Source organism: Talpa occidentalis, unplaced genomic scaffold (assembly GCF_014898055.3).
Source record: "Talpa occidentalis isolate TD23 unplaced genomic scaffold, MPIMG_talOcc4v2.1 talOcc4.7, whole genome shotgun sequence".
Classification (NCBI taxonomy): domain Eukaryota; kingdom Metazoa; phylum Chordata; class Mammalia; order Eulipotyphla; family Talpidae; genus Talpa; species Talpa occidentalis.
This window is the reverse complement of record NW_023605083.1, coordinates 93,460,651-93,483,424: the sequence shown is the minus strand read 5'-3', so window position 1 is coordinate 93,483,424 and position 22,774 is coordinate 93,460,651. Positions and strand designations below refer to the sequence as shown.

The 22,774-nt window shown below is 49.0% G+C and overlaps 1 protein-coding gene across 6 annotated transcripts in view; it reads left to right on the top strand.

The window, feature by feature from the left end:
- Positions 1-22,774, top strand: part of GAS7 (growth arrest specific 7) — a 217,413-nt gene that overhangs the window by 171,650 nt on the left and 22,989 nt on the right. For all 6 annotated transcript variants that reach the window (XM_054689112.1, XM_054689111.1, XM_037495495.2 and 3 more), the window contains 3 exons: positions 3,867-3,920; positions 15,521-15,610; positions 19,088-19,203. In XM_054689112.1, coding sequence (XP_054545087.1) covers positions 3,867-3,920; positions 15,521-15,610; positions 19,088-19,203 — 260 coding nt within the window. The remainder of the gene's footprint in view (positions 1-3,866; positions 3,921-15,520; positions 15,611-19,087; positions 19,204-22,774) is intronic.

Here is a 22,774-nt window from a genome sequence, read left to right as displayed (position 1 = left end):
ACAATGCATATAAATGGAATCTTACTGTGTGTGGTCTTTCGTTTCTGGCTTCTTGCACTTAGAATAATGTTTCAATTCAGTTTAAACAATACACCAGGAATTTGCTTTAAAGTAATATATTTAAATACAACAGCGGCTGGAGAGGAGATGAGAATATAAATGGGAATATATAAATATATATTCATGTTATAGTGTGTGTCAGCACTTCATCCTTTTTTATGGCCAAATAATATTCTACTATATGGATTTACTGTTGCATCTGAGTTACCACTTTGGTCTCTTTTAATCTAGACTGTGTCCCTCATACACTTCTTCCTTTGTCTTTCCTCATATTAGCCTTTTGAGGGGAAGAGTCCAGGTCAGTTGTCCTGTAGAATGACCTGCATTCCTGGTTAGATGGTTCTCGTATGCTCAGGGTCAGGCTCAGCAGCTTGGACAATAGCCCCTGGGTCTTAGTGCATCTGTGAGGAGATGCTCACTCCCAGGTCCTCCCTCCCCACCAGGTCACACCCTATAATGATGCTGAGCTTGTGCTTTTGGTTTATGTGACTGCTGGAGCTCTCCTTTGCAGGGAAACATGAACATTGTCCCTTTGTTATTCATAATTTTTGCGCAATATTTGATTTCTCCCCTCAGGTGTAGTCCCCGTAGTGCTCCTTCCTCCATAGTACCCATGATCCATCACCATAGTCCCTTGTGCTCTACTCTCCCCTGTTTTGACCCTTCTCCCCATGCCTCAGATCTAGAACATCTTCCCTTTTTAGCATGTCAGTAGTCTGTGGGCTGGTAGGGTGATACCCTGTGCATACCCTGTTCCCGAACAGCCTTTTCACTCAGTCCTGTAAGTATCCTTGATGATCGTGGAATCTCTTTTGACATCGGGGTTTGCAAATGGTGATTTTCTAATTTCTTATACATTATTTATTGGTGTTCTCCGGTAAAGAAATGCTATCCCCCTTTGCAGTTAACCATTTGTTGTCATCATTCATATTAATGCTCAATAGTCCCAAATTTGACTTGTGGATACCCCTTTAAGCAGGGCCTAATGCCCATTTATTCTATCACATCATTCTTTGAATACTTCTTACTTCCAGGGACAATAAGATGTTCCAGGCCCACCTGGCATCTGGAATTAGTGGGGAATAGTATTTAGCAACTCCTATATAGTAGATGGAGATAACATCACTTCTGGGCACTTTCAGTGGAGTATTATGGGGTGTGTGTGTGTGTGTGTGTGTGTGCGCGCGCGTGCGCGCGCGTGTGTGTGTGTGTGTGTGTGTGCGTGAGAGAGAGAGAGACAGAGAGAGGTATGTGAAGCATACACATGATATGTTTTATGCATATGTTGATGTAGGCACTGGTCATGAGCAGGAAATGCAGAGCCTAAAACTGTCTGGAGAAACTTGTGACCTGAGTGCCGACACCCACCCTCAGCACACCCACCCTCAGTCCCATTACTGGTAATCCTATCCTGGCTTAAGTTATAGGGAGGAGGTGGCCTCTGTATCCAGTTTCATTCCACCAAGGCTTTGACACTCTGGTCCCCAACTCATGGATGATGGAGGGCATGTTGACCCCTGTGGAAATTGTTCCAGGTCTCAAAGGGGAGAGAGGACCGAAGGTAGTGAAGTTATTTAGGCTTGAGTCCTGACTTCCTCTGGTTACTCTCCTTGTGATTCTGGACAAATTCATTTCTGCAAGCTTTGACATCATCATCTATGAAATGGAAACGGTGCCATAACTTGCTGGGGTTGTGGAGATTAAATGAGATTAAGAATATCCCATGGTTAGTCTGATACCCACCTGGTTGAAAGTGTTCAGTGACAGAAGCGTCTGTGGACTTGTCCTTTCTGGTAGAGATCCTCCTTTTGCTTCCCCTCCTCCTCATCAGCATCAATATATAGACTCTAAGGCTGTTGTCAAGACTTGCAAGCACATGTTGCCCTCCTGGTGGGCTGGGGAGGGAGCAGTGCCAGTGGTGGTGGTGGTAGTGGTGGTGGTGTGGATGCATAACAGAGAGACTCCTGCAAAGTGCAGGATCCATCTCAAAGATGCCCCTTCCTCCTTCTGGAAATATACTGGCTTGGCCAGTGCCTCTGATAAATGAACCTGCAAGAGAGCTGTGCACTTGGCTCTTCTTGGGGAGCAGCACCTGGGCTCCTGCCCTGCACCCTCTCTCTGCCTTCTTCCCAGACAACCCAATTTGGGTAAGTGCCCTGGCAGGATTGATAGCTTGGGAAGGTCCGGGGAGGGCAAGCTGAATGAGTTGGTGTGTTAAAAACATATAAGAAAGCTGTAATTGGTCTCAAGCTTGTCCTTGCCCCAGATCTGTCAGGGCTGCTAGAGATTGGGGCCGGGAGCCACTGGGTGAAAGGACACAGTGTAGATCACTATGTCTCCAGGGAGGACTCCCAGATTCTGCATCATAGGCACTGACCCACCTGAGACCTGCTGGATCAGAAACCCTGAAAGGTGTGACTGGGACTCTATTTTGGGCAAATTCCTCAGTTATATCTGATGCAGCCCAAAGCTTGAGGACCCTTGGTTAGCAGGTGGTGAAAATGAGGTTCAAAGAAATTACTCAGCAGGATGTCAAGGCTATTGTATTCCTTTTCTTGTCTGTGAACTGGGTGGTCTGTAAGGTCCCTGTTAGCCAGGCAGGCATGGGGTTTCATTCGTTGACTTCACTTACCAGCCCAAGCAGGTCAGTATAGGGGTAAGGGGACGAAGAGACCATGAACAGGGACTCAGCCGTGCTCCCTGTTTTGCCTGATGGGTCCCTGTTTTGCAGGTGGGTTCTTGAAACAGCACTGACCCCACCTCCAGGGGCTCATTTTGCTATGGGGTCCAGGGCTGTCCTGGCCCCTGGGGAGAGGGAGGAGGGAGCTGGTTCCCTTCCTGGAGACACCCTCTGTGCTTTCCCAGCCTTTACCTGTGAAGTCCTGATGACCATTTCCTTACATAAGCCTTGCACCCCGGGACACACATACAGTAGTCACCCCCTTGCCTGGGAGTGAGGTTTCATCTCATCTCTGGTGTGACTCAGGACAGGCGTGGACATCACACATCCTGCTTGGGGACCTCTGTTCCCAATGTAAGTGCCAGTGGGTTAGCAAAGACCCAGAACTGGCCCTCCCTTTAGGGTCATAGGCTCTTAGGACAAATGCAGCATTTGTGTGGCGGCCCTTAATTTTCCATACCAGATCTGTCCCGGGACTGGGTCTGGACTATGGTTTTTCTTGCTGGCACTGGGAAGACATAAAAAAGGCAAACCAAAGACTGAATGGAAGCTGAAACATAACTGAGAAATCCCTCCCAGTTCGAGGGGTTGGGGGAGCAGCAAATCATGGAGGTGGCTGAGCACCCCAGCACCCATTGCGCACATTTAGGGTTTGATATGTTGGATCCAGAGCATCCAGAATAAGATGTGGTGTTCGAATCCTCAGTGCCAGGAGGTGGTGACCTCAATTGGGCTTAATTCTCTGCTCCTGGATAGATTCTGCAGGTTCAGGCAACACGAGAAGAACTGTTTACCAGCAGAGGGCAGCTGAGGGGTTAACTCCCCAAATCACAGACTGGGGAAAGAGGAGGCAGACCTGGTTTGAAGCAGTTCCCTCCAAGCTTGTGCTGGGGGCTTCCCCCAGCTCCCCTTCAAGCAGGACAGGGAGCAGCAGCAGGAGGTCAAGATTCCTCCCACCTGCCCTCTCCCAGAATATGGTGACTTAGGAGTTAACGAAGTCTGAGCATCTCTGAACTTCCCCAAGCACGGGGCTATTAACCAATCCCTCCACCTTCGGGGAACCGAATGAAAAAAGATGTCCAATATGGAGAACAGCTTTGATGATGTTTCTTGCCTCTCTCCCCAGAACCTGGGATCCTCGTCTCCCGGTAAAAAGCAGAGCAAGGAGAGCACCATCACGGTAAGTGGTGCCCGCCTGGGGGCTGGGGCTTTCCGCCACTGCTGGGCTGTTGCCATGGCAATGCGGACCGCTGCTTGGAGGAAGCAATGCCCAGTCTGGAATCCGGGAAGTTCGCCGCTTGGATTTAACTAAAGTTTCCCCCTGCCTCTCCCCCACCCCCAGCCCTGACCCCTTTCTCCCTCCTGCCCATTCACATATCACTTTTACTCTCCTGGTGAATGTATGGAAGGATGCTGCTTAGAATGATGCAGAAGCCATTTTTTTTTTTTTTTCAGGGCGGGCTGGGGAAGGTACACGAGCAAGAGTGGGTTGAAGGGGGTGGACCTTGCTCTGTGCAAGTGAAATGACATGTAAATTACCGCCACGGCAGGGTTGCTTTTTGTGCAGGGTAACTTCTAGAAGATGTCAAAGTTAAAAGCAAGAGAAAGCGCCCTAAGAATAGAGCTCCTGGGAGTTCCCAATTGGAAGCAGGCAGCCTCTGCCTACAGTGGCCAACCCACCGCCCTCCTGCCCTCCCTGGCTCTCCCCAAATCCCGCCAAGCCAAGCTCCAATGTGGAAGCTGAGGAAGAGCAGCCCTCCCCCTATCAACCCCCCTTTCTCAGGAAAGCAAGTGGGCAAAAGAGTTGTCCAGCTGCTCAGACAGCCAGGAACTCAGAGACGTGAGAAGTGTGGTACTTGCTTTGCTATTCTTATGCAAGTATAGCCAGGGTTGGAAATGGAGAATTACTCTCTGGTTCCATCACACACAGTTCTGAGCCATTGTTACCACCCCCACGGAGATGAAGCCAAGAATGGGTGCATTTCCCTGGCTCACCCAGCCTGGAAATCCTGTTTTGGAGGACAAAGAGCGGGAGGAAAACAATAGCAATGGCAATAACAATAACGCATAAGTAGTGTTCCGAGTGGTCTTTTAATTCCCCACTCTTTAGTGGGTGGAGGATCCATGCAGCAGGGTGATTCTGAACTGGGCTCTGCAGCCAGTGTCAGTTCCAGCACTGTCTAGCTGAGCAGCAGCCTGCAGCAGGACTCCACCATGCCGTGTCTCAGTGTCCACATAAAATAGGGAGATGGCGGGCATCTGTGTCACAGGGATGGTGTAAGTCTAAATGAGTCTGTAGGCAGAACACTTAGAGCAGAGCCTGGCACATGGTAAATGCTCAGTACACACTGCTGTTCTCATCAGCCTGTTTATCAATGAGGGAACTGAGGCCCAGAACAGTCCAGCACCCAAGGCCACACAGTTGGGAGGCGTCAGTACTCAGGTGGGGTCGACCCTGCTCCACCTCCCTCTTCTGGTGAAAGTTGCCTCCCAGGGCAGGACCGGGCAGCTGAGACTGGGTGGACCTGGCTCAGCTGCAGCTTCCTCATTGCTGGAGCTGACCGGGCAGGGAAGGGAACGGGCAGGCATCCCATGGACAGAGTCCACATCTTCAAATTATCAAAAAATATCCCAGTTCCCAAAAGTTTCCTAAAATCAGAGAAAAAAAGGGAGAAGAAAATTGGGGGAGGGGGTGGGCGGGTGAACTACATTAGAATTTCAGAAGAAAAGGAAAAAAGAGAAAAAGTAAAAAGCAGAGTGTGTGATGCCTCCCTGGCTGGAAAGGCCTTTGGTGATGAGGTCCAAGCAGGGAGGGCCAGGAGCAGTCACCTGCTGGGCCTGTGTTTCAGCCAGAGCTTTGGGCTTTGTCAGAGTGGCCTCTTGCTGACACCTTCACTCCTGCCTGAGCACTTTCTCTTCCTTCCCACTGACTTAAATCAGTACTCCTGTGAGCCAGCCCACAAAGTGTAGTTGGCATCTGAAGCTTCTGGGATAATTGTTTAAGTGCAGATGCCCAGATTGAGCCCTAGACCTACAATTGGTCTCTTTGGGGGGCCAAGCTGGAAAATTTGCCTTTTAACCAACACTACCCAGAGGTTGTAAGAAAATACTCAAGCCTTGAGGAATTTTTGCTGGGGACACTGAGCAAGCGGGGACTGGCTAGAGGTCACAGAGCAAGTAAGGAGCAAGAGCCCTAGACTTGAACCTGGGACTGAGGGACCCACACACCTCCAGGTTGGCGACCTTGGCGCCTCTGTCTTTCCCCTTTCATGTACCCTTATTCTCCCCAGGTGCCTAGCCCCTTCCTCTGGGTTCTGATCCTCCACACCTCACAATTTCCCAAGGGGGAGGAAAAGACAGGGTGAGGGGGGTGCGGGACACAAGCTTCCCTTGTCCTGGAATGTGGGGGTGGGGCAAGCACCAGCCCACTTAGTCTGATCCCACACTGCAGAAATTCTCGGCTTGGGCAGCAGAACCTGAGTGCATTCAGGTCTGAATTTGTGTCATCTTGGCACTGAAGAACAAGGATTGAGTTTGATTCTGAAGCTCAGGCTCCCCACCCAGCCAGGAGCAAGTTTTGAGATATGTGCCTTGGACAGTGGGGACAGTAGAGAGGGCTACTTGACCGGGAGTTACAGTGTTAATGGCAGAAAACCACCTCAGTGCACACATATGTCAGAATCTAGAGGACTCCAGAAAATACCATGACAGTGCTAACTAACTATCACACTCCATTCCTGGACAGGGAAATTTGGGGACTGCTGAGGTCTCAACCTCAGCTTCCCAACATGGCCTTTTGGGGGGCCCAGAACCCTGGTGGGAGCTCACAGACTGGAGATGAGCCCTTGGGGTTCTGCTCCCACAACATCGACTGGTATTCCTCCGTCACACAGCCCCAGATCTTCTCCCCTCCAGGGGAAAATTCAGGGAAAGCTGTGAAACCATTTTCTGTGCTGCCAGTGGCTGGTGGGATGGGTGATGCAGGACTGGGGGTGGGATATGCTGAGGGCCTCCCAAAGGCAGCCCCCTGGGCACCTCACACTTATGTACTGTGGCTCTCATGCTCTGACCACGCTGTTGAGTGGCTGCTGTTGCTGCTCCCTCACAACCCCACCCCTGGGTTTCTGGAGGCAGCCCGGTGGGTAGTTCTGCAACCCTATACAAGATGGCCATGACTGCCCCTCAGTCTTACAGGGGTCTCCCTGGCTGTCTGGAGGAGCACCACTGTGTTATCAGGGCCAAGAGAGCAGTCCATCAGGATGAGGATGCTGTAGATTGAGCGTGGCACTGGGGGGGGGGCAGGGGGCAGGGGAGGAAGGGCTGTGAGGGTGGGGATGGAACAGGTCCAGATGAATAGGGTTTTGGGAACCAATATCCCATGAGGGTGTGTGGAGGCTTCACCAGCTCAACAAGCAATTCTCAGACAGGGTGTGCACAAATTCAGCTCAACTCTGACACTCTCTACCCCTTGAGGATAGCACTAGACTCCACAGGCTTCAAATGCCAATCACAGCCCTGGGCTCTGCATGACCCACTGGCTGTCCCACAGACCCACAGATATCCCCATGACCCCCTCCTTAGATTTCAGTGACTGTCACAAGCCCAGATTGTTATCTTTACTTCTGGCTGACTGATTATAAACCAGAGGACCCCAGGACACCCCACTGAGGTTTGACTAATTTGCCAGTGACTCACAGAGCTCAAGAAACCCATTTACTCACTAGATCACCAATTTATTAAAAAGGTGGTGTAATTGAGGAACATCCAGATAAAGAGAAGCGTAGAGCAAGGTATAGGAGAAGCTGTGCGTGCCTCTCCAGGCACATTATCCTCCTAAAATATTCCTATTCATCAACCTGGAAGTTCCCTGAAGCCCCTCATTTGGGGCTTTGATGGAGTCTTCATCACATAGGCATGATTGATTAAATAATTGGCCATTGACAATTGAACTCAACCTCTAGTCCCTCTCTCTTCCCTGGAAATCAGGGTACCACCCTCTGTTCAGGTCGGGTTCCCTGGCAACCAACCCCCAGCCCTCCTTCTCTGGTGCTTTCTAAGTTACCTTCATTAACATAACAAGAGACACCTTTATCACTCTCCACACAGAAATTCTAAGGATTTTAAGAACGGTGCTGGGAATTTTACGTGAAAACAAAACATATAGGAGAAATATGTACTTTGATTATCTGACTCTACCATTACTCACAAGCTGTGTGATTTTGTATAAGTTCCTGAACCTCTCTCTGCCTTAGTTTCCTCATCTGTAAAATGAGGAAATGGTTGCTGTGAGGATTAAATGAGAAAGTGCAGGTAAAGTCCTCAGAACAGTGGCTCGCACGTTATTAGCTACTGTCAGAGCAGAAGGTGGTCCCTTAGGATGTCCCTGTGTTTGCTTGGTGGAGGATAGAATTGAGGCTCTAGCTGTGCCCAGATTTGGAGGTGGATGAAGGGATCTGTCTCTGAAGTACAGAGGTGTCTGTGATGATGAATGGCTCCCTGGATTTTGGCACCCTGCTGGGTGTCAGCCTAGGCTGCTTCTTCATTCCTAGCCCTTCAGATCCAAGGCACATGAGCCTTGACTTGAATCCCAAGACTCAAGAGAAAGGACAGTGGTAATAGTGGTGGCCTGGACACTAAAGAAGCAGCTGTCCACCTGGCTCTGCCACTTTTAAGCTGCATGATAGTAGACAAGGGACTCCACTTCCCATGCCTCAGTTTCCCCGGCTGGGCATGAGCTTCCCCTGTGAACAAGGTCACTGCAGACAAGCATTCTGCTCTAATTGCTTACCTGCTGTCGTGCCAGCAAGCACGGGACAGGTTCACTGTCAATTAGGGCAGATGGATAAAGAGAGTCCTGGAGCCCTCACTGGACTTTTCAGGCTTTTTTTTTTTTTTAAATGTTACTTTTTTTAAAAAAGATGTATTTATTTGTACAAGAACTGGGGTAAAGGCCAGAGGCACGGGAGGGTGAGAGAATTCACCAGAGACAAAGCGGAGAGCAGAACAGGCAGATGGAACAAAGACACTACTGAGGGGAGCAGCGGGTGAGGCAGGAGAGGTCTGCTACACCATGTGGGTATCTCCCTGGCCGGCAGGGAATCGAACGTACACTGCAGAAGCTTCGGACAGCTTCACAGCTACAGTGCGGCGTTCAACCCGCTGTACCACCGGGGAGACCCCTTCAGGCTTTAATACTCTCTCAAGGAACTAGGTACGCAGGCACACCAGGCAGGGAGGCTGGCATGCAAGTAGGCAGGCATGGACCAGGCATGGAGGGGCAGGAAGGCAGGCAGGCAACGAAGCCTCCCAACCTCGCCCAATCTTTACACTCTTTCTCTGGGTTCTCTCTGGTGTCTCACATCTTGTTTTGTCTTGTCTTACCTCTTCTGTAGTCTTACCACTCGTCCTCCCACTGCCGCCACTACTGCACACTTACATAGGTGTGCACACTTTCACATGCATGCACACTCATACTCTAGGTGTCTGCAATCAGACACATGTACCCCACACCCATGTGCCTTCTGCATTCACACGATCAAGGCCACAGGTGACAGCCACAGAGGCTAGTGGTATAAAAAGCTTGATTAATTCATTCACCCTCCATTGTGCTCCCCCGCCCCAGTAGTTCTCACCATCTCACTCCACTGCTGCCACCTCCCTCTCTCCAGAATCAGCTTCTTCCTCAGCACACCCAGATTCACTGTCAGCCGCACCCCACAGATAGAGACGCTCCCTGTCCACCAGCCCCATCACCCAGGGTTTCTCAGCACCACTGACATCATGTGTTGTTTAACTCTTTGCTATGGGGGTGTTGTGCCAGCAAGGCACAGGGCAGATTCGCTATGGAGCCAGGCAGAAGGGTAAAGGAGAGTCCAGAAGCCCTCGGTGTTTTTTTCAGGCTTTTAATGAAAGCTACACCACTTGTAGTGAGGCAGCCAGGTTCAGGGGGGCTGGGGAGCTGGGAATATCTTTACTCTTTGGGCTTTTTCTGGCATTCTCTCGCGGTCTCTCCACTACTGTCCTTTGCCACACCATCCTCTGCTGCCCTTATAGGCTCATCCTCCCAGCTCAGGTGTGTATTTATGCATGTCCATACCATGCTGTATGTGCCCACCATCAGGCATGTGTACCCTGAGCCCACGCTCCCAAGTGCCTCCTCCATTCAAGGCCACAGGTGATAGCCATAGAGGCCAGTGATGGAAAATGCTGAGCAATCTTCATTTACCCTACAGGGAGCTATTGTGTTCACTGTAGATTGTTTATCAGCACCCCTGACCACCTCCCTACAGATGCTCCCCACAGTAGTGACAGCCAAAAATGTCTCTATTACAGGTCCTGACCCAAAGGAGCAGGTCCTTTGCCCTCTACGAAAAGAATTCACCAGAAATCACTAGGTGTAATTGAACCAGGCAAGGCTTTAGTGTGCATGAAGAGCCACTGTGCAAGGAGAATATAGCCTAGCCCCTTGGAGGGAGTTAAGAGGAGATATAAAGAGGAGGTCCACGAGTGGAGGACAGCAGCATCCTGGCTTGCTCTGGTTTGGGCTGCACCCGGGCATGTGCAGACAGGTTACCCTCCAGATGAGCTAATCACTAGTCAGGATCTGAAGCTTCTTGTTCAGCCTGGCGCCTCATGGTCAGCGTGGTGGGCCAGGTGTTTGGCCAGGGCTTGCCAGTCCATGATTGGGTCCACCTGCTTAAACAGGACTTGGGGCAACTTATGTTCCAGCTCAGTTTCTTTTACCCCGGCTATCTCATCTCCACATTGCCAAATGTCCCCCGAGGAGCGCAAAAATCACCCCTGGATGATAGTCACTGAGTTAACTTCATGGTACTATGAAGTGTATTTTGAAGTATTTGTCACCTCACTAGGCAGTTCTAGCCACCACCAAAACCTCCGCCCTGTGGAAGGCCTCCTGGGCTGGGTCCACACTGCAGTGCGTGCTCACCCAAGGGCAACTGATCACACCACTCTCTGCCAAATGCTTTCATGGCTCCCACTGCCTCAGGACAAAGCCCAGGCACCTGGGCACACCAGAGGGGCTTTCAGCCCCCACCCCCACCACAGTGCTGTCTGCTGCTGACCCTGAGCCCCCTACACAGAGCAGTGCCTCCCAAACCATGGCCTTGGTGTGCCCTCGGGCCCTGACCCCTTCCTCCCTGCAAAACTCTTCACCTCCCCTTCCCACCCCCCGCCATATGCCTTGATCCTACTCTTACTACATAAATATCACTCCCTTTGAGATTCTGATTCTGGGCTTGGGGGTTCCTAGATGTTTCTGAGTTATGGGGTTCATCAGTTACAGCGGCAGGAAGGGCCAGGGCAGGATCTCTATGACCCAAGCAGATGGGTAAAGGAGGCGTCCTGCAACCCTCAACGGCTTTTTCAGGCTTTTATTGGGATTTTACCAGGTACACAGCAGGCAGGGGTTCCTGCAAATCTTCACTCTTTCTGGGCTCTCTGGTGTTCTCTCGTGACCTCTGCTTCTCTGCTGGTTCTCTTCCAGCAGAAGTGTCCGTTCCAGTGACGCTGCCCTTATAAGCCCAGTCTCAGCCCAGGTGAACCTACCTACACATGCCTGCACCCCACTCCAGGTGCCTGCCATCAGGCATGCATTCAGGACCACAGGGATCCATCATCAACGCTGAGAGTGGGAGGGCAGAAAAGCCTGATAATCACTTACCCTATAATCAGTCCTTGACTATGGCCGTGAAAGAATTCAAAGCCACATCTAGGGAAAGCAAAGTTTATTTAGAGATGGTACACTCAGGAAGAGGTCCTGCAGGCAGAGTGCAGGGAAGGATAAGTATGAGGAAAGGCAGGGGGCTCCCGGCTTAAATGGGGTGCAGGAGGCTGCTCATTCTGTCCCTTTCCGGGGTAGACTGCGCAGGCGCTCCTTGGGTGCTGATTTGTCAGTCCAGGCAGGACTTCCCAGGCCACTCCCCCTTCTACAGTGCTCTGGGGGTTTAGTTTTATCAGCCGTGGCAGTAGGTTGGGATGGGGGACTGTCTTCCCCACTCTGGAGTTCTTGGCTCTCCTTAGGCTTTATCAGTTCTGGCAAGTGTTTCCTGTGGTCCTCATAGTTGGCCATTTAATTTTTTTTAGGCATCGCCCTCCCTGCTCTAACTGCCTAGTAATTCTTCCCCTGAATCCCTGGACTGCCCCCCCGCCCCCCCCCACACACACCCATAGCACAGCACCCTGTGCTTACTGCTGAGGTCGATTTATCCCAAAGTATTGCAATTGCTTAGTTATTTATTTGCCCTTCTCATGAGCTATAAAGCCCTGAGAGTAGAAACTATGCTTTCCACCTCTAGCCTCCAGTCTTTGCACCAAGAAACATTTACCAAGCACCCACTAGGTGCCCATGCTATGCCAGAAAACAGCAGGGAAAAGCTGTCTTCTTCCCCTCATGAAGCAGGCAGTCTGGCAAGGAACATAAGTGCTAGATCAACAGTCAGAAGGAATGTAATTACAAATGTACATGTGAATGTGCTAGAAAGAACTAGCACAGCGTGTGGCACTGAGTAGTCGGGCCACAAATGCTGGCCTGTCAAGTGGATGAGCAAGTGGTCTATTGAATAGCATCATGGTTGAGGCTTTGATGCTGCCATCAGCCCAGCCAGGATTCAAATACTTAACTTTTGCGGTCTTTGGTTTTCTCTTTTAAAATAAGACCAATGTTACCCAGTCCATAAAGCTCCTGAAGTGGGAAATACATGCAAATCTCTTGGCAAGGTGCCTGAGGAAATGCTCCCCGGAAGTTCTTAGTCATAGCTATTTCCCACTGGGCCAGCTAGGTGCACCCTTAAAATACCACTGGAGATGCACGGCTCTGTGAGGACTCAGGAAAATTCCTTGGCAGGTAGATGGGGGGAGCAATTCCAAAGACAGGGGACAGGTATCTTAGGTCCCCGAGCATCCGTCCAAGGACTGGTGGCAGACACAGTAAGAAGAATAAGATCTTTCCTCCTCTGTCCTCTCTCCTCCCTCCGCAGCCAACTAGCCTCCCTTCACTGGTTGCTGTAGCACCATTTGCAGAACCCCTCACTTTCCAGACCCCTGACCCTTTTAGCCCCCAAAGCAGGCATCCCACTAAGACCATGTAGCATTTTGAGAGCAGGGCTGTGCCTTGTTCGTCTTTGTGTCTTCCACTGCGGCAGCAATGAGCTCTCCTTGAGGGGGAACCCTCCCCGCCAAATGGATCCTGAACACCAGTTCTCAAAGTGGGGTCCCTGGACCATAAATAGGGAACTTGTTAGAAATGTACATGCTCAGGTCCTACCAGACCTACAGAATCAGAGTGTCTGGGGTTGAACCTGGGATCTGTGTTTGTCACCTGTGAAGAGGTGATCCTGAGGTGTGGAAACTACAGTTCTAGAATGAAGGGGCTCATAGGAGGGGCCTCAGCCCTCCTGCTGACCTTGTATGGCCTTCAGATGGTTGCTATTGGAGCCTGCTGTTGGAGGGGACTGCCACACACACACACCCCAAGGCACATGGCCTCTGCCTTCATCCTGGGAAGGGCAGCAGCTTCCTTCTTCCCAGGGAGCTTCTTCCAGAAGAATCCCTGGCCAAGGGTGGGGTGCAACCCATTGTTCCCTCCTGTCGTGACCCACCTTTGGTCAAGACTCCTCTTCTTATAGTGAAACCCTTCCTTTGCTGGAAGACATATCCCAAAAGAGAGGCCAAGGCCAAGAGCAGGTGGGATGAGGAAAGATGAAGGAGGAGGATAGAGAACAGGGCATCCACCTCTGAGTACCTTCAATTTCCATGGCTCTGAATGCCCAAGTTCATGTGGCTCAGTTGATCATTAAATTGGATTGAGATTTTCGTGCACTACCTCATTAAACTAAATAATTGTAGCCTGCTCACCATTATTTGTTGAAACATGAACAGCCAGGACACGAAATAAGAATTATGTGAAACTTTGGAATTCATCCTTGTTTCCTTCATTGTTGCAAGTGAGAGTCATAAAGCAGTGGCTCATCAAAACTCCTCAGGGGGACTCACCCCTGGACACACTTTGGGGTGTCAGCCTGAAAGGGTTTGGGGGGGATGCTGGGCATTGACAGACTGGTCCTAGCCCAAGCAGCTTCCTGCAGGCCAGTGACACCTTCGAAGGCTGTGGGTGCAGCTTTGGGAGAAAACGTCCCACCCCAGAGGATCCCTTGGGCTTCCACCTTAATTAACCTTGCGGGAATTGGGTGCTGCCCATCTCCAGACTTCTCTGGCTCACTCCTGCCCTGGATCCTCCCTATGGCAGAAAGGGGATCTCCACACAGATGTCAGTATTGGGCAGAGGGGCTTTTTTCTTTGGCTGGACCTTTACCCTGGCGTTCTCCTCCCAGGGCTGCAAGTAAGGCTGTGCCCCTGGCAGCCAGGACACCTATTACTTCTAGATGTCCTCGTGCCTCTGAGCCAGAGGTCATGGCCAGGGGTGCCTGGGCCTGACTCAGCTGGTAGAGGAATTTGGCTCGCATGGTTGTAGCGGTGCTATTGTTATTGTTAACCGTGAATTGACTGCTAACATTTCAAAATTAAGACGCCACCTAAAAATCCCAATTTTCAGCTTCTCTCAAATCATCTCATATCCGTACTACATTGACCCCTCATTCTAATTTGACAGTGGTTGGCAGGAGCTGAGAGGAATCTGCCCCTTCTCTAGGTCTTCATAGCCCCTCCCTACCTTCCTAAAGCAGAGGCTATAGTTTCTCACGTTTGCATGAGCTGCCTGGCTTTGGAGTTTGTGGCTCTATCCAAAACCTCCCAGGTAAGGGTGGTTCTGCAATGACCCTCAAATGTCTGACAACTCCTACTCAGCAGAAGCTAAAGCTGCAATGAGGGGTTCAAGAGGAGGGGGCTCAGGCCTTGCCTCCCCAGCACTCCACGACTCCCACAAAGAGAACAAATGAACATCCTTTTTGGGGAACAGGTCTGGGTCTTGGGTAGCAAAGCCATTTCCCCCCAAATCCAGGGTCACTACACATATGCTCCAGTAGAAAAGTCTAGATGACCCCAGAAATTTCTGTACTGTACTCTCCTGGACTGAGGTCAACACCAAGCATGCACCCTGGATTCTCCTTTTAAGCTTTATTCCTAGAATACATATCACAAGCTAAATTTCACAAGGTGTCCTCTCACCCCTGACCCTTAGCCACATTATGTCTTTCCTGGGAAATGATATTGTCATCTTCCAGAAGTATTCTGTACATAAGTATCCAAATGTTTGGATTTTATACAAATGGCAGCATACTCTTAAAATACTGTTTTATATCATGCCCCCCCTCCACGCCCTCAGGAGCGGTGCCTGCTGGCACACCATGCTTATCACTATGTAAGAACTTCCTCATGTCTTTGACTGCTCACACTGCCCACACATGTCTGTGTCATGTTCTGTTCGACTGCTCCCTGCTCATGGACAGTGGAGCTGTGGTCCATCCTTTTGCTTCAACAGACAGTGCTGCCCCCTGTGCGGATGTATCTGTAGGACAGCCCCTTTGCAGTGCAGGGCTGGGTTGAAGGTCTGAATGTTTGCAAACCTGATAATCCTATTATCTGCCCTCCAGAGCTTTGTCCCCATCCCCAGCCCTCTGGGTGGTGTGAGTGCTGGTTATTCCCCACATTTGAAGTGGGGACCACTGGTGTATCCCATCATCCCTGAGCATGAAACTGGCCCAAACGGGAGGTCTCTGAGTGCTGTGTCCCAGTGGCACAGCCTTCCCAGCTTCTCCCAACCCTCCAGTGAGGTCATTCTCTTTCTTGTTCTGTGCCCTGCAGATAAACTGCGTGACGTTCCCTCACCCAGACACCATGCCGGAGCAGCAGCTGCTGAAACCAACAGAGTGGAGCTACTGTGACTATTTCTGGGTAAGTGGTGCCTCAGTTTCCCCCTCATGGTGGCCCGGAGGACCAGGAGAAGACACTCAGGAGGGCATGAAGGGCTTCTAGCACAAAGCAGTGAAGTCTTCCTGTGAAAACTGAAAGAGCTGATGGTAGATTTAGTGTCTGAGGCCAAAACCGAAGCCCAGCTCATTTCTTAAATCTCAAAGTCTACAGGGTTTCCAGGCAGTACGGAAACCCCAGGCAGAATGCAGATAGGCTGGAGACTCTGCTGCTCAGTGAAGGCAGGAGACCAGAATCACCTTTGGCGTGTGCTGTCACTGATGCGAGTGACCTGGGACAAGGGCTTCTTCTTGGGCCTCACTATTTTCATGAAATTCACCAGGAGATTGGGCCGAGGACCTCCAGAGAGCTCCAGCTTTGATCATTCTGTGGTTCACAGGGTTTGTGCCTTGAGTGGTACTGAGTTTCCGAGTTGCAAGGTAAAAAAAAAAATCTAAAGAAGGAAGAAAGGTGGTGAGGATTACCAACAATGTGGATGTACTTCATGCCACTGAGTTGCACACTTTAAATGGTTACGATGGTAAATTTAATTATATATATCTTTCCATATTAAATAAATATCTTTGAACAATTGCAGAGTCCTACTCAGAACCTCTGGGCATTTGCATTTTACAGAGAGCAGTGACTTTCTAATTGAGATTGCTCTAGCCTGAAATCACATTGTGGTCTTGGTTGCGCAACCTTGTGAGCATATTAAAACCACTGAATTGTATGCTTAAAAGAAAAAAAAAAGTTTACAAAAATCCCAAGGAACAATAAACAAAGTGAATTTTTTTTTACCTCCATGCAGAATGGATTATGTACCCCTTTTAAGGTTTGCTCACTGAGTACTAGACCAAAGTGCTTTTTCTTTTCTACCAAATTGCTTGTGCATTAGGAGGCAGCCAGATTCCTCTTGTCCCCACAGTGCTTCTTCCACGGCTGAGATCCTTGCAGATACAGCCAACATTATAAAAAGGCATCAGACGGACTTGGGGTCAGAGTGGAGGATACTTTGTGGGCACCATAGCACATTGGATTTTGTTCTCCTTGCAGTAGCGTGATGTCAGAGTGTTTATTTTTTTTTAAAGATTTATTTATCTATTTATACAAACACTGGGTACAGTCAGAAGCGCAGGAGGGTGAGAGAATTCACCAGAGCCAGAGCAGGGAGCAGAACAGGCAGACTGACGAAGTACACTGCTGAGGGGAGCAGCGGGAGGCAGGAGAGGTCTGCAGGCCATGTGGGACCCTCCTCCGGTGGCCGGGGAGCAGCCGGGGATCCAACCGGCACTGTAGAGGCTGCGGGCAGCTTCGCAACCCAGCGCTCAACCGCTGCACCACCGGGAGGCCCATGTCAGAGGGTTTAAAGAGAAGTATGATGTGGTCTCATATAAGTGCATCCTGCAAGGAGGACTGTGAGCAACAGGGGTGACAGTTGGCAGATGTTGGGGACCAGCGAAGATGGTGGCAGCCATGGAGAAGAGAGAAGTGGGTCTGGAGACATCACACTAGGTGAAGTGTTTGGGAGGATGTTTTGGGAGCTGGCATCCCAGGAATGGGCATCCTGGAGCTGGATTTAGGTTGTGTGTGGACATGGAGGAGGCTTTGAGATTGGGGAGGTGACTGGGGAAAGAGTGTCATCCCACTGGTCAGCAGCATCCAAGAGAGTGACTTTGCAAGTTGGCATCTTAATCCAGGCTCTCCTGGGACTCAGATACTTACTCTAGTGTTTTATCTCCTTGACCATCAAAGCCTTTTCCTCTAATAGAAATTTTTCTGCTGGCACAGTCATTAGAGCCCATTTCTTCTGGCTGGTTTCCCTGGGATGGATGAATTGCTCAGCAAATCCATTTGTAAGAGAAGCAGAGTGGGGCTCAGTATTTTGGGTAATTTTTCTCTGGCTTTTTCATCCAAATGTAGCACTCATGCAATGAAGTGAACAAATTTAAATGTATACTTCAGGATCCTTTCAAACTGCCACAGCAGCCCCCCATGGCATGGCTTACCCTGTGTGGGGTGTGCTCCCTGTCACAAGAGGTGTCAGCACTGTGGCCCAGAGTTTGTTGAGTCCAGACAGCCAATGAAAGCCAATACCCACATTGGGTATTCATGGAACATTTTATCTACTTGACAATGGTCAGCGGGGTTCATCCCAGGCATTAGCAACTCCTTTCTTTCCCCCTAAAATATCTGTACTGGAAGGGGTCTTAGAGATGCAACCCAGTCCTATTTGAGGTAGAAAGGAGAAGGGAACAGTCTAGGATTGGAAAAATTGGACCACATCACACAGTGACTAGCAGCGGACACTGGAAGCCAGTCTTTCCGGTTTCAGGACCAGGTTCTCACGGAGGCACCTTTCTCTGTGATGTCACAGGGCCTATTTCTGCTCCTTCCATTAAGTGTGAGAGCATTTGACTGTGGGATTCTGGTGGGAAGCGCTGTAATGGAGGAGCACCAGTTATGAGTGTGGTTCTGGCCAGGCCCCAGGAAGGCTGAGTTGTCAGACCCCTGGCTGTGCGGGCCAGCCTGGATGGGTGGCCTGCTGGGAAGGCCTGCATGGGGGCGTCATACAAGACATGGGCAGGGGAATGACAGGAGAGAAATATTCAGGGATCCTCAAGGAAGTGCAAGCAAAACAAAACAAAAACAAAACAAAACAAAACAAAATACATTTAGTTTTGAAATATATTTAAGAGTATTTGCAAAATGAGTGGAGGACAAGGTTTGCATTTCATTGACTTGACCATCGTCCTGATTCCTGATTTTTATTTAAAATTAATTAATAGAAGATATCATTTATTTAGAACTTACTGTGTGCTAAGCTGGTTCCATTTGATATTTATCCTGAAATGACCGTATGAGGTTGGTCCCACTATTTCCAGTTGCACAGATGAAGCAGCTCAGGCTTAGAGTGAGGGAAGAATTTGCCTGAGGTTCCTCAGCTGGGATGTCAACCCAGACAGCCTGTCCTTTTCCACTCTGGCTTCCCGTCAATCCAATTTCTCCCCTGAAACCACTATGAGTCTTCATGAATATGCACTGGGGGGTGTCCCTGCCCAGTCTGTGCAAGAAGCTGATGGGAGACTGATTGCCTTCAGCTGAGGGGCCCTGTCCCAGTGATCTGTCCCTGGCTAGAGTCAAGACAAAGCCACCTGGTTGGAAGGTGTAGGTGGTCGGATGTCATAGTCACTGCTCCTAGATGCTTGTCCTTCCTCCTCTTCTTTCTCAGGCTGGGACCTGGAGGGACATGGACATGGGCTGGCAGCAGCTCTAAGGGGCTCAGCATCAGAGACCGCCAATGGACCAGGGGCACCAGAGGGAGACACAAGTTAGGGCAGTCACGATTGTGGTTACAGTCCTAGCTCTTGGGTTCCCATCTGGAATCTCTCTTCCCTACACTCTACTCACCCACCTCTAGACACTGATGTTACCTTAACTCTGCTTCCATTTCCTTTCTAGGCTGATAAGAAGGACTCCCAAGGCAATGGCAATGTGGCTGGGTTTGAACTACTGCTTCAGAAGCAACTGAAAGGCAAACAAATGCAGAAGGAAATGTCAGAATTCATTCGAGAAAGGTAAAGCCTGGGCCTCTCCCAGCTCTGGGGACTGATGACACTGCCCTCCTTGGCCCCTCATCCTAAGGGCATTGCACAGCAGGAATGACCCTGCATACCTAGCACTGTGCTGGGTTAACGCGTAGGGAGCTGGTACCACTAAATTGTGGCCTTTAGGGCAAATCTGGCCAACAGATGGGTTGCTTTATCATATGCAGTGCTTTTTTTTTTTTTTTTTTTTTTTTTTTTTTAATCTTAAATTTTATTTTTATATTCCCCCATACAATTGCAAACGCCCCATTCTGACCCCAATCCTTCCCCTCCCGCCCCCCACCCCCCAAAAAGTGTCTCTGGTTCAATGTTTTTTGTTGATTTTGATTTTCACTTTCTTATATTCATTTTCCTGGTCCCTTATTTAAGTTTTCTAGATTCCTGCTATGAGTGAGACCATCCGGTATTTTTCTTTTTCTTTTTGGCTTATTTCACTGAGCATGATCCCTTCCAGCGCCATCCATGTTGCTGCAAATTGCATGTGTTTATCTTTTTTGAATGCTGAGTAATATTCCATGGTATATATGTACCACATCTTCTTGATCCAGTCATCTACTTTTGGGCATTTGGGTTGTTTCCAAAGCTTAGCTATTGTAAACAGTGCTGCTATAAACATAGGGGTGCAGGTGCTCTTTGGAATTGATGTTTCTGTGTCCTTTGGGTAAATACCTAGGAGTGGAATTGCTGGATCATATGGAAGCTCTATGTTTAGTAGGTCCAGAAATCTCCACACAGCTCTCCATAGTGGTTGGACCAGTTTGCACTCCCACCAACAGTGCACAAGAGTTCCTTTTTCTCCACATCCTCGCCAACATTTGTTGTTGCTAGTTTTTTTAATATGTGCCATTCTCGCTGGTGTAAGATGGTATCTCATGGTAGTTTTGATTTGCATTTCCCTGATTGCAAGTGATGTTGAACATTTTTTCATATGTCTGTTGGCCATTTGCATTTCCTCTTCAGAGAAGTTTCTTTTTAGCTCTTCTGCCCATTTTTTGACTGGATTATTTTCTTTGTTGTTGCTGAGTCTCATCAGCTCTTTGCAGATTTTTGTGATCAGTCCTTTATCATTAGTGTTGGGTGCAAAAATGTTCTCCCAGTTGGTGGGGTTTCTCTTTGTTTTTGTTATTGTCTCTTTTGCTGTGCAGAAGCTCTTTAATTTGATGTAGTCCCAACTGTTTATCTTTGTCTTCACTATCACTCATATGCAGTGCTTTTAAAGATATGAACCATTTTTTTAATTGGTACCTTTTACATTAATATCTCAATATTTAGTCTTTCTTGAGAAAGGAGAAAGTCTATAACTGGTGGCTCCACATCCCTTAAGCAACAGTTGTCAGGATGAGTAGCAGCTGTCCCTGTAAAGGGAACATTTGCTTCCGATTTGCCACAGTCCCCACCACTCCCTACTATACCCATACTGCTTGACTCCTTACCTACCTGGCCCCTATTTGAAGCACTGTCCTTTATCATAACAAAAAGGACAGTGTCACCTTTTCATTCGTCTTTGAGCCAAACTGTGTGCTAGGCCTCAGAATAGAGGAAGTTCCACCTTCCTATCCCTGCCTTCAAGGAGATCAGTATAAAGGGAGAATCAGATAGTCATCATGATGAGTACAGGGACTATAATAGTGTTCTGTCTGAAGAATGGCTTGTCTGGAACATTGATGATGAAACAATAAATGCATCCTGATGGAAGTAGGAAAAACTGTAAAGAAAAGTTCTTTCTCCTGGCCTCAATCTCCCCAAATTTCGAGACCCTATTAAGCATACAATCACATACCCACACACTTGCATACCACACACATGCACATGCACATACCCCCCACATGTGTGAATGCTTACATACACAGTTTACAGTGCATGCTGGAAATACCTACAGTAAGCAGCAATTTATTTTTAAGTTTTTTTAAATTATAACAACAACAATCAAGTAATCTTTGGCATTTTAAAAAACTTCTTTTCTTTAGGATAACTGTTTTCTATTTGTATAATAAGATCTTTATTTTATGACCCATTAAACTGGTAGGCAATTGAGAGGTTGCAAAGCTCAGGTGCAAGAAAACAATAGTATAAAACAGGCACATAGGAAATTGGCTGTAAAGCCAAAGTTTGAACACTTTATGCTTTCATAAAAACATCATGTTAGCAGATATATGGAACCTGCCATTTGAGAATACTCTGGTCTTTCCTGAGAAATATAGTAGACTCCTCCAACTTTTCTTGATTCTCTTGGGATTTGGCAAGGAGGGTCATTTTGAAGCAGGAGAGGTGAGAGCTAAGATGTGGAAGAGGGAGCGTGTGGGCCTGGGGACAGGTGTCTGGTGGGTGCCATGGCCATAGCTCAGGACAGCTGGACAGGGGTGGAGGTGGTACAGGCTGGCTCTGTAGGTAAGGCTCCAGAAGCAGATGGGTTCCTGCTGTGCGTGCAGTTTACATCAAGGAGCCTTTGGAGATTTGAGCTAGGAGTGTGACACAGTTAGATATGCTTTCAGGAAAGATCTCTTAGCCACTATTTGGGGTGTGTAGTCATCCTGGGGAGGGCTGGGGCTAAAGGCAGAGTGAATGGAAAGGAAGCAGAGGCATGGGGATAAATCAGAGTTAGAATTAAGAGAAACTAGAGGCTGGCCAGAGGTAGAGGCAAGAGCAAAGCGGTATGAGAAGGAACAAGATTGGGGGTCTCCTAGTGCTGAATTGTGAATGGTTCTTACTCAAAGTGCTGCCCCTGGTTAGACTGCTCTCTCTCCATCACCCCAACCTTCCGCATTAGCCTCCAAGCAGCTGTGAAGCAAATGCTGCAGCCCCAGGCACATCTGGGTCTTTGCCCTTTACTCAGCTTACCCAATGATGGCCAACTCTGGTTGTCCCGAGCACAGCAGCCCAGAGCAGTGAGCGATACCTTTGACAACACATTTAACACAGGTTGCCAGATAATACAGAACAACCCCCAGAGAGTTGCCTGAATGTGTGTCAAGGACCTGCCTGCTAGAAGTGAAATCCAAGGCAGCATCCCTCTCCAGGGAAATGGAATCAGCCAGCTCGGGGGACTGCCTGGTTTCCATGGAAATACGTGTGCCCTGCAGGCTTAACAATTAGAGGAATCAGGGGCTGAGAGATTGTAGGAAGAGGTTCTATTCATGCCTATGATGGCTAATGCCACCTTGGAGGTCTAAGTCCCACAGGGAAAGGGCGGCCCTAGGTTTCTCCTTGGTTCATCATGAGTTTCATTCTTTTACTTAAAGGTCTCCCATGGATCAGCTCTGTGCTAGAAGCTTGTAAACAGCAAAGCAGATCAGTCTTCACAGCTTAGGAGATAAGTGGGAATATTCTATTTTGAAGATGGAGACAGAGATGGAGGAGGTGAAGTTTCAGTAATTTCATTCATTCATTCATTCAATAAGTATTTATTAAGTACCTATAGTATGCCAGGTGGACAGACAGGAGCATGTACTCTCAGAGCTTATGGTGTAGTGGATTCCTTTACACGGGTAATAATGGCAGGACTGCAGATCAGACTCACTTCTAGTCCTGGAGAGTTGACATG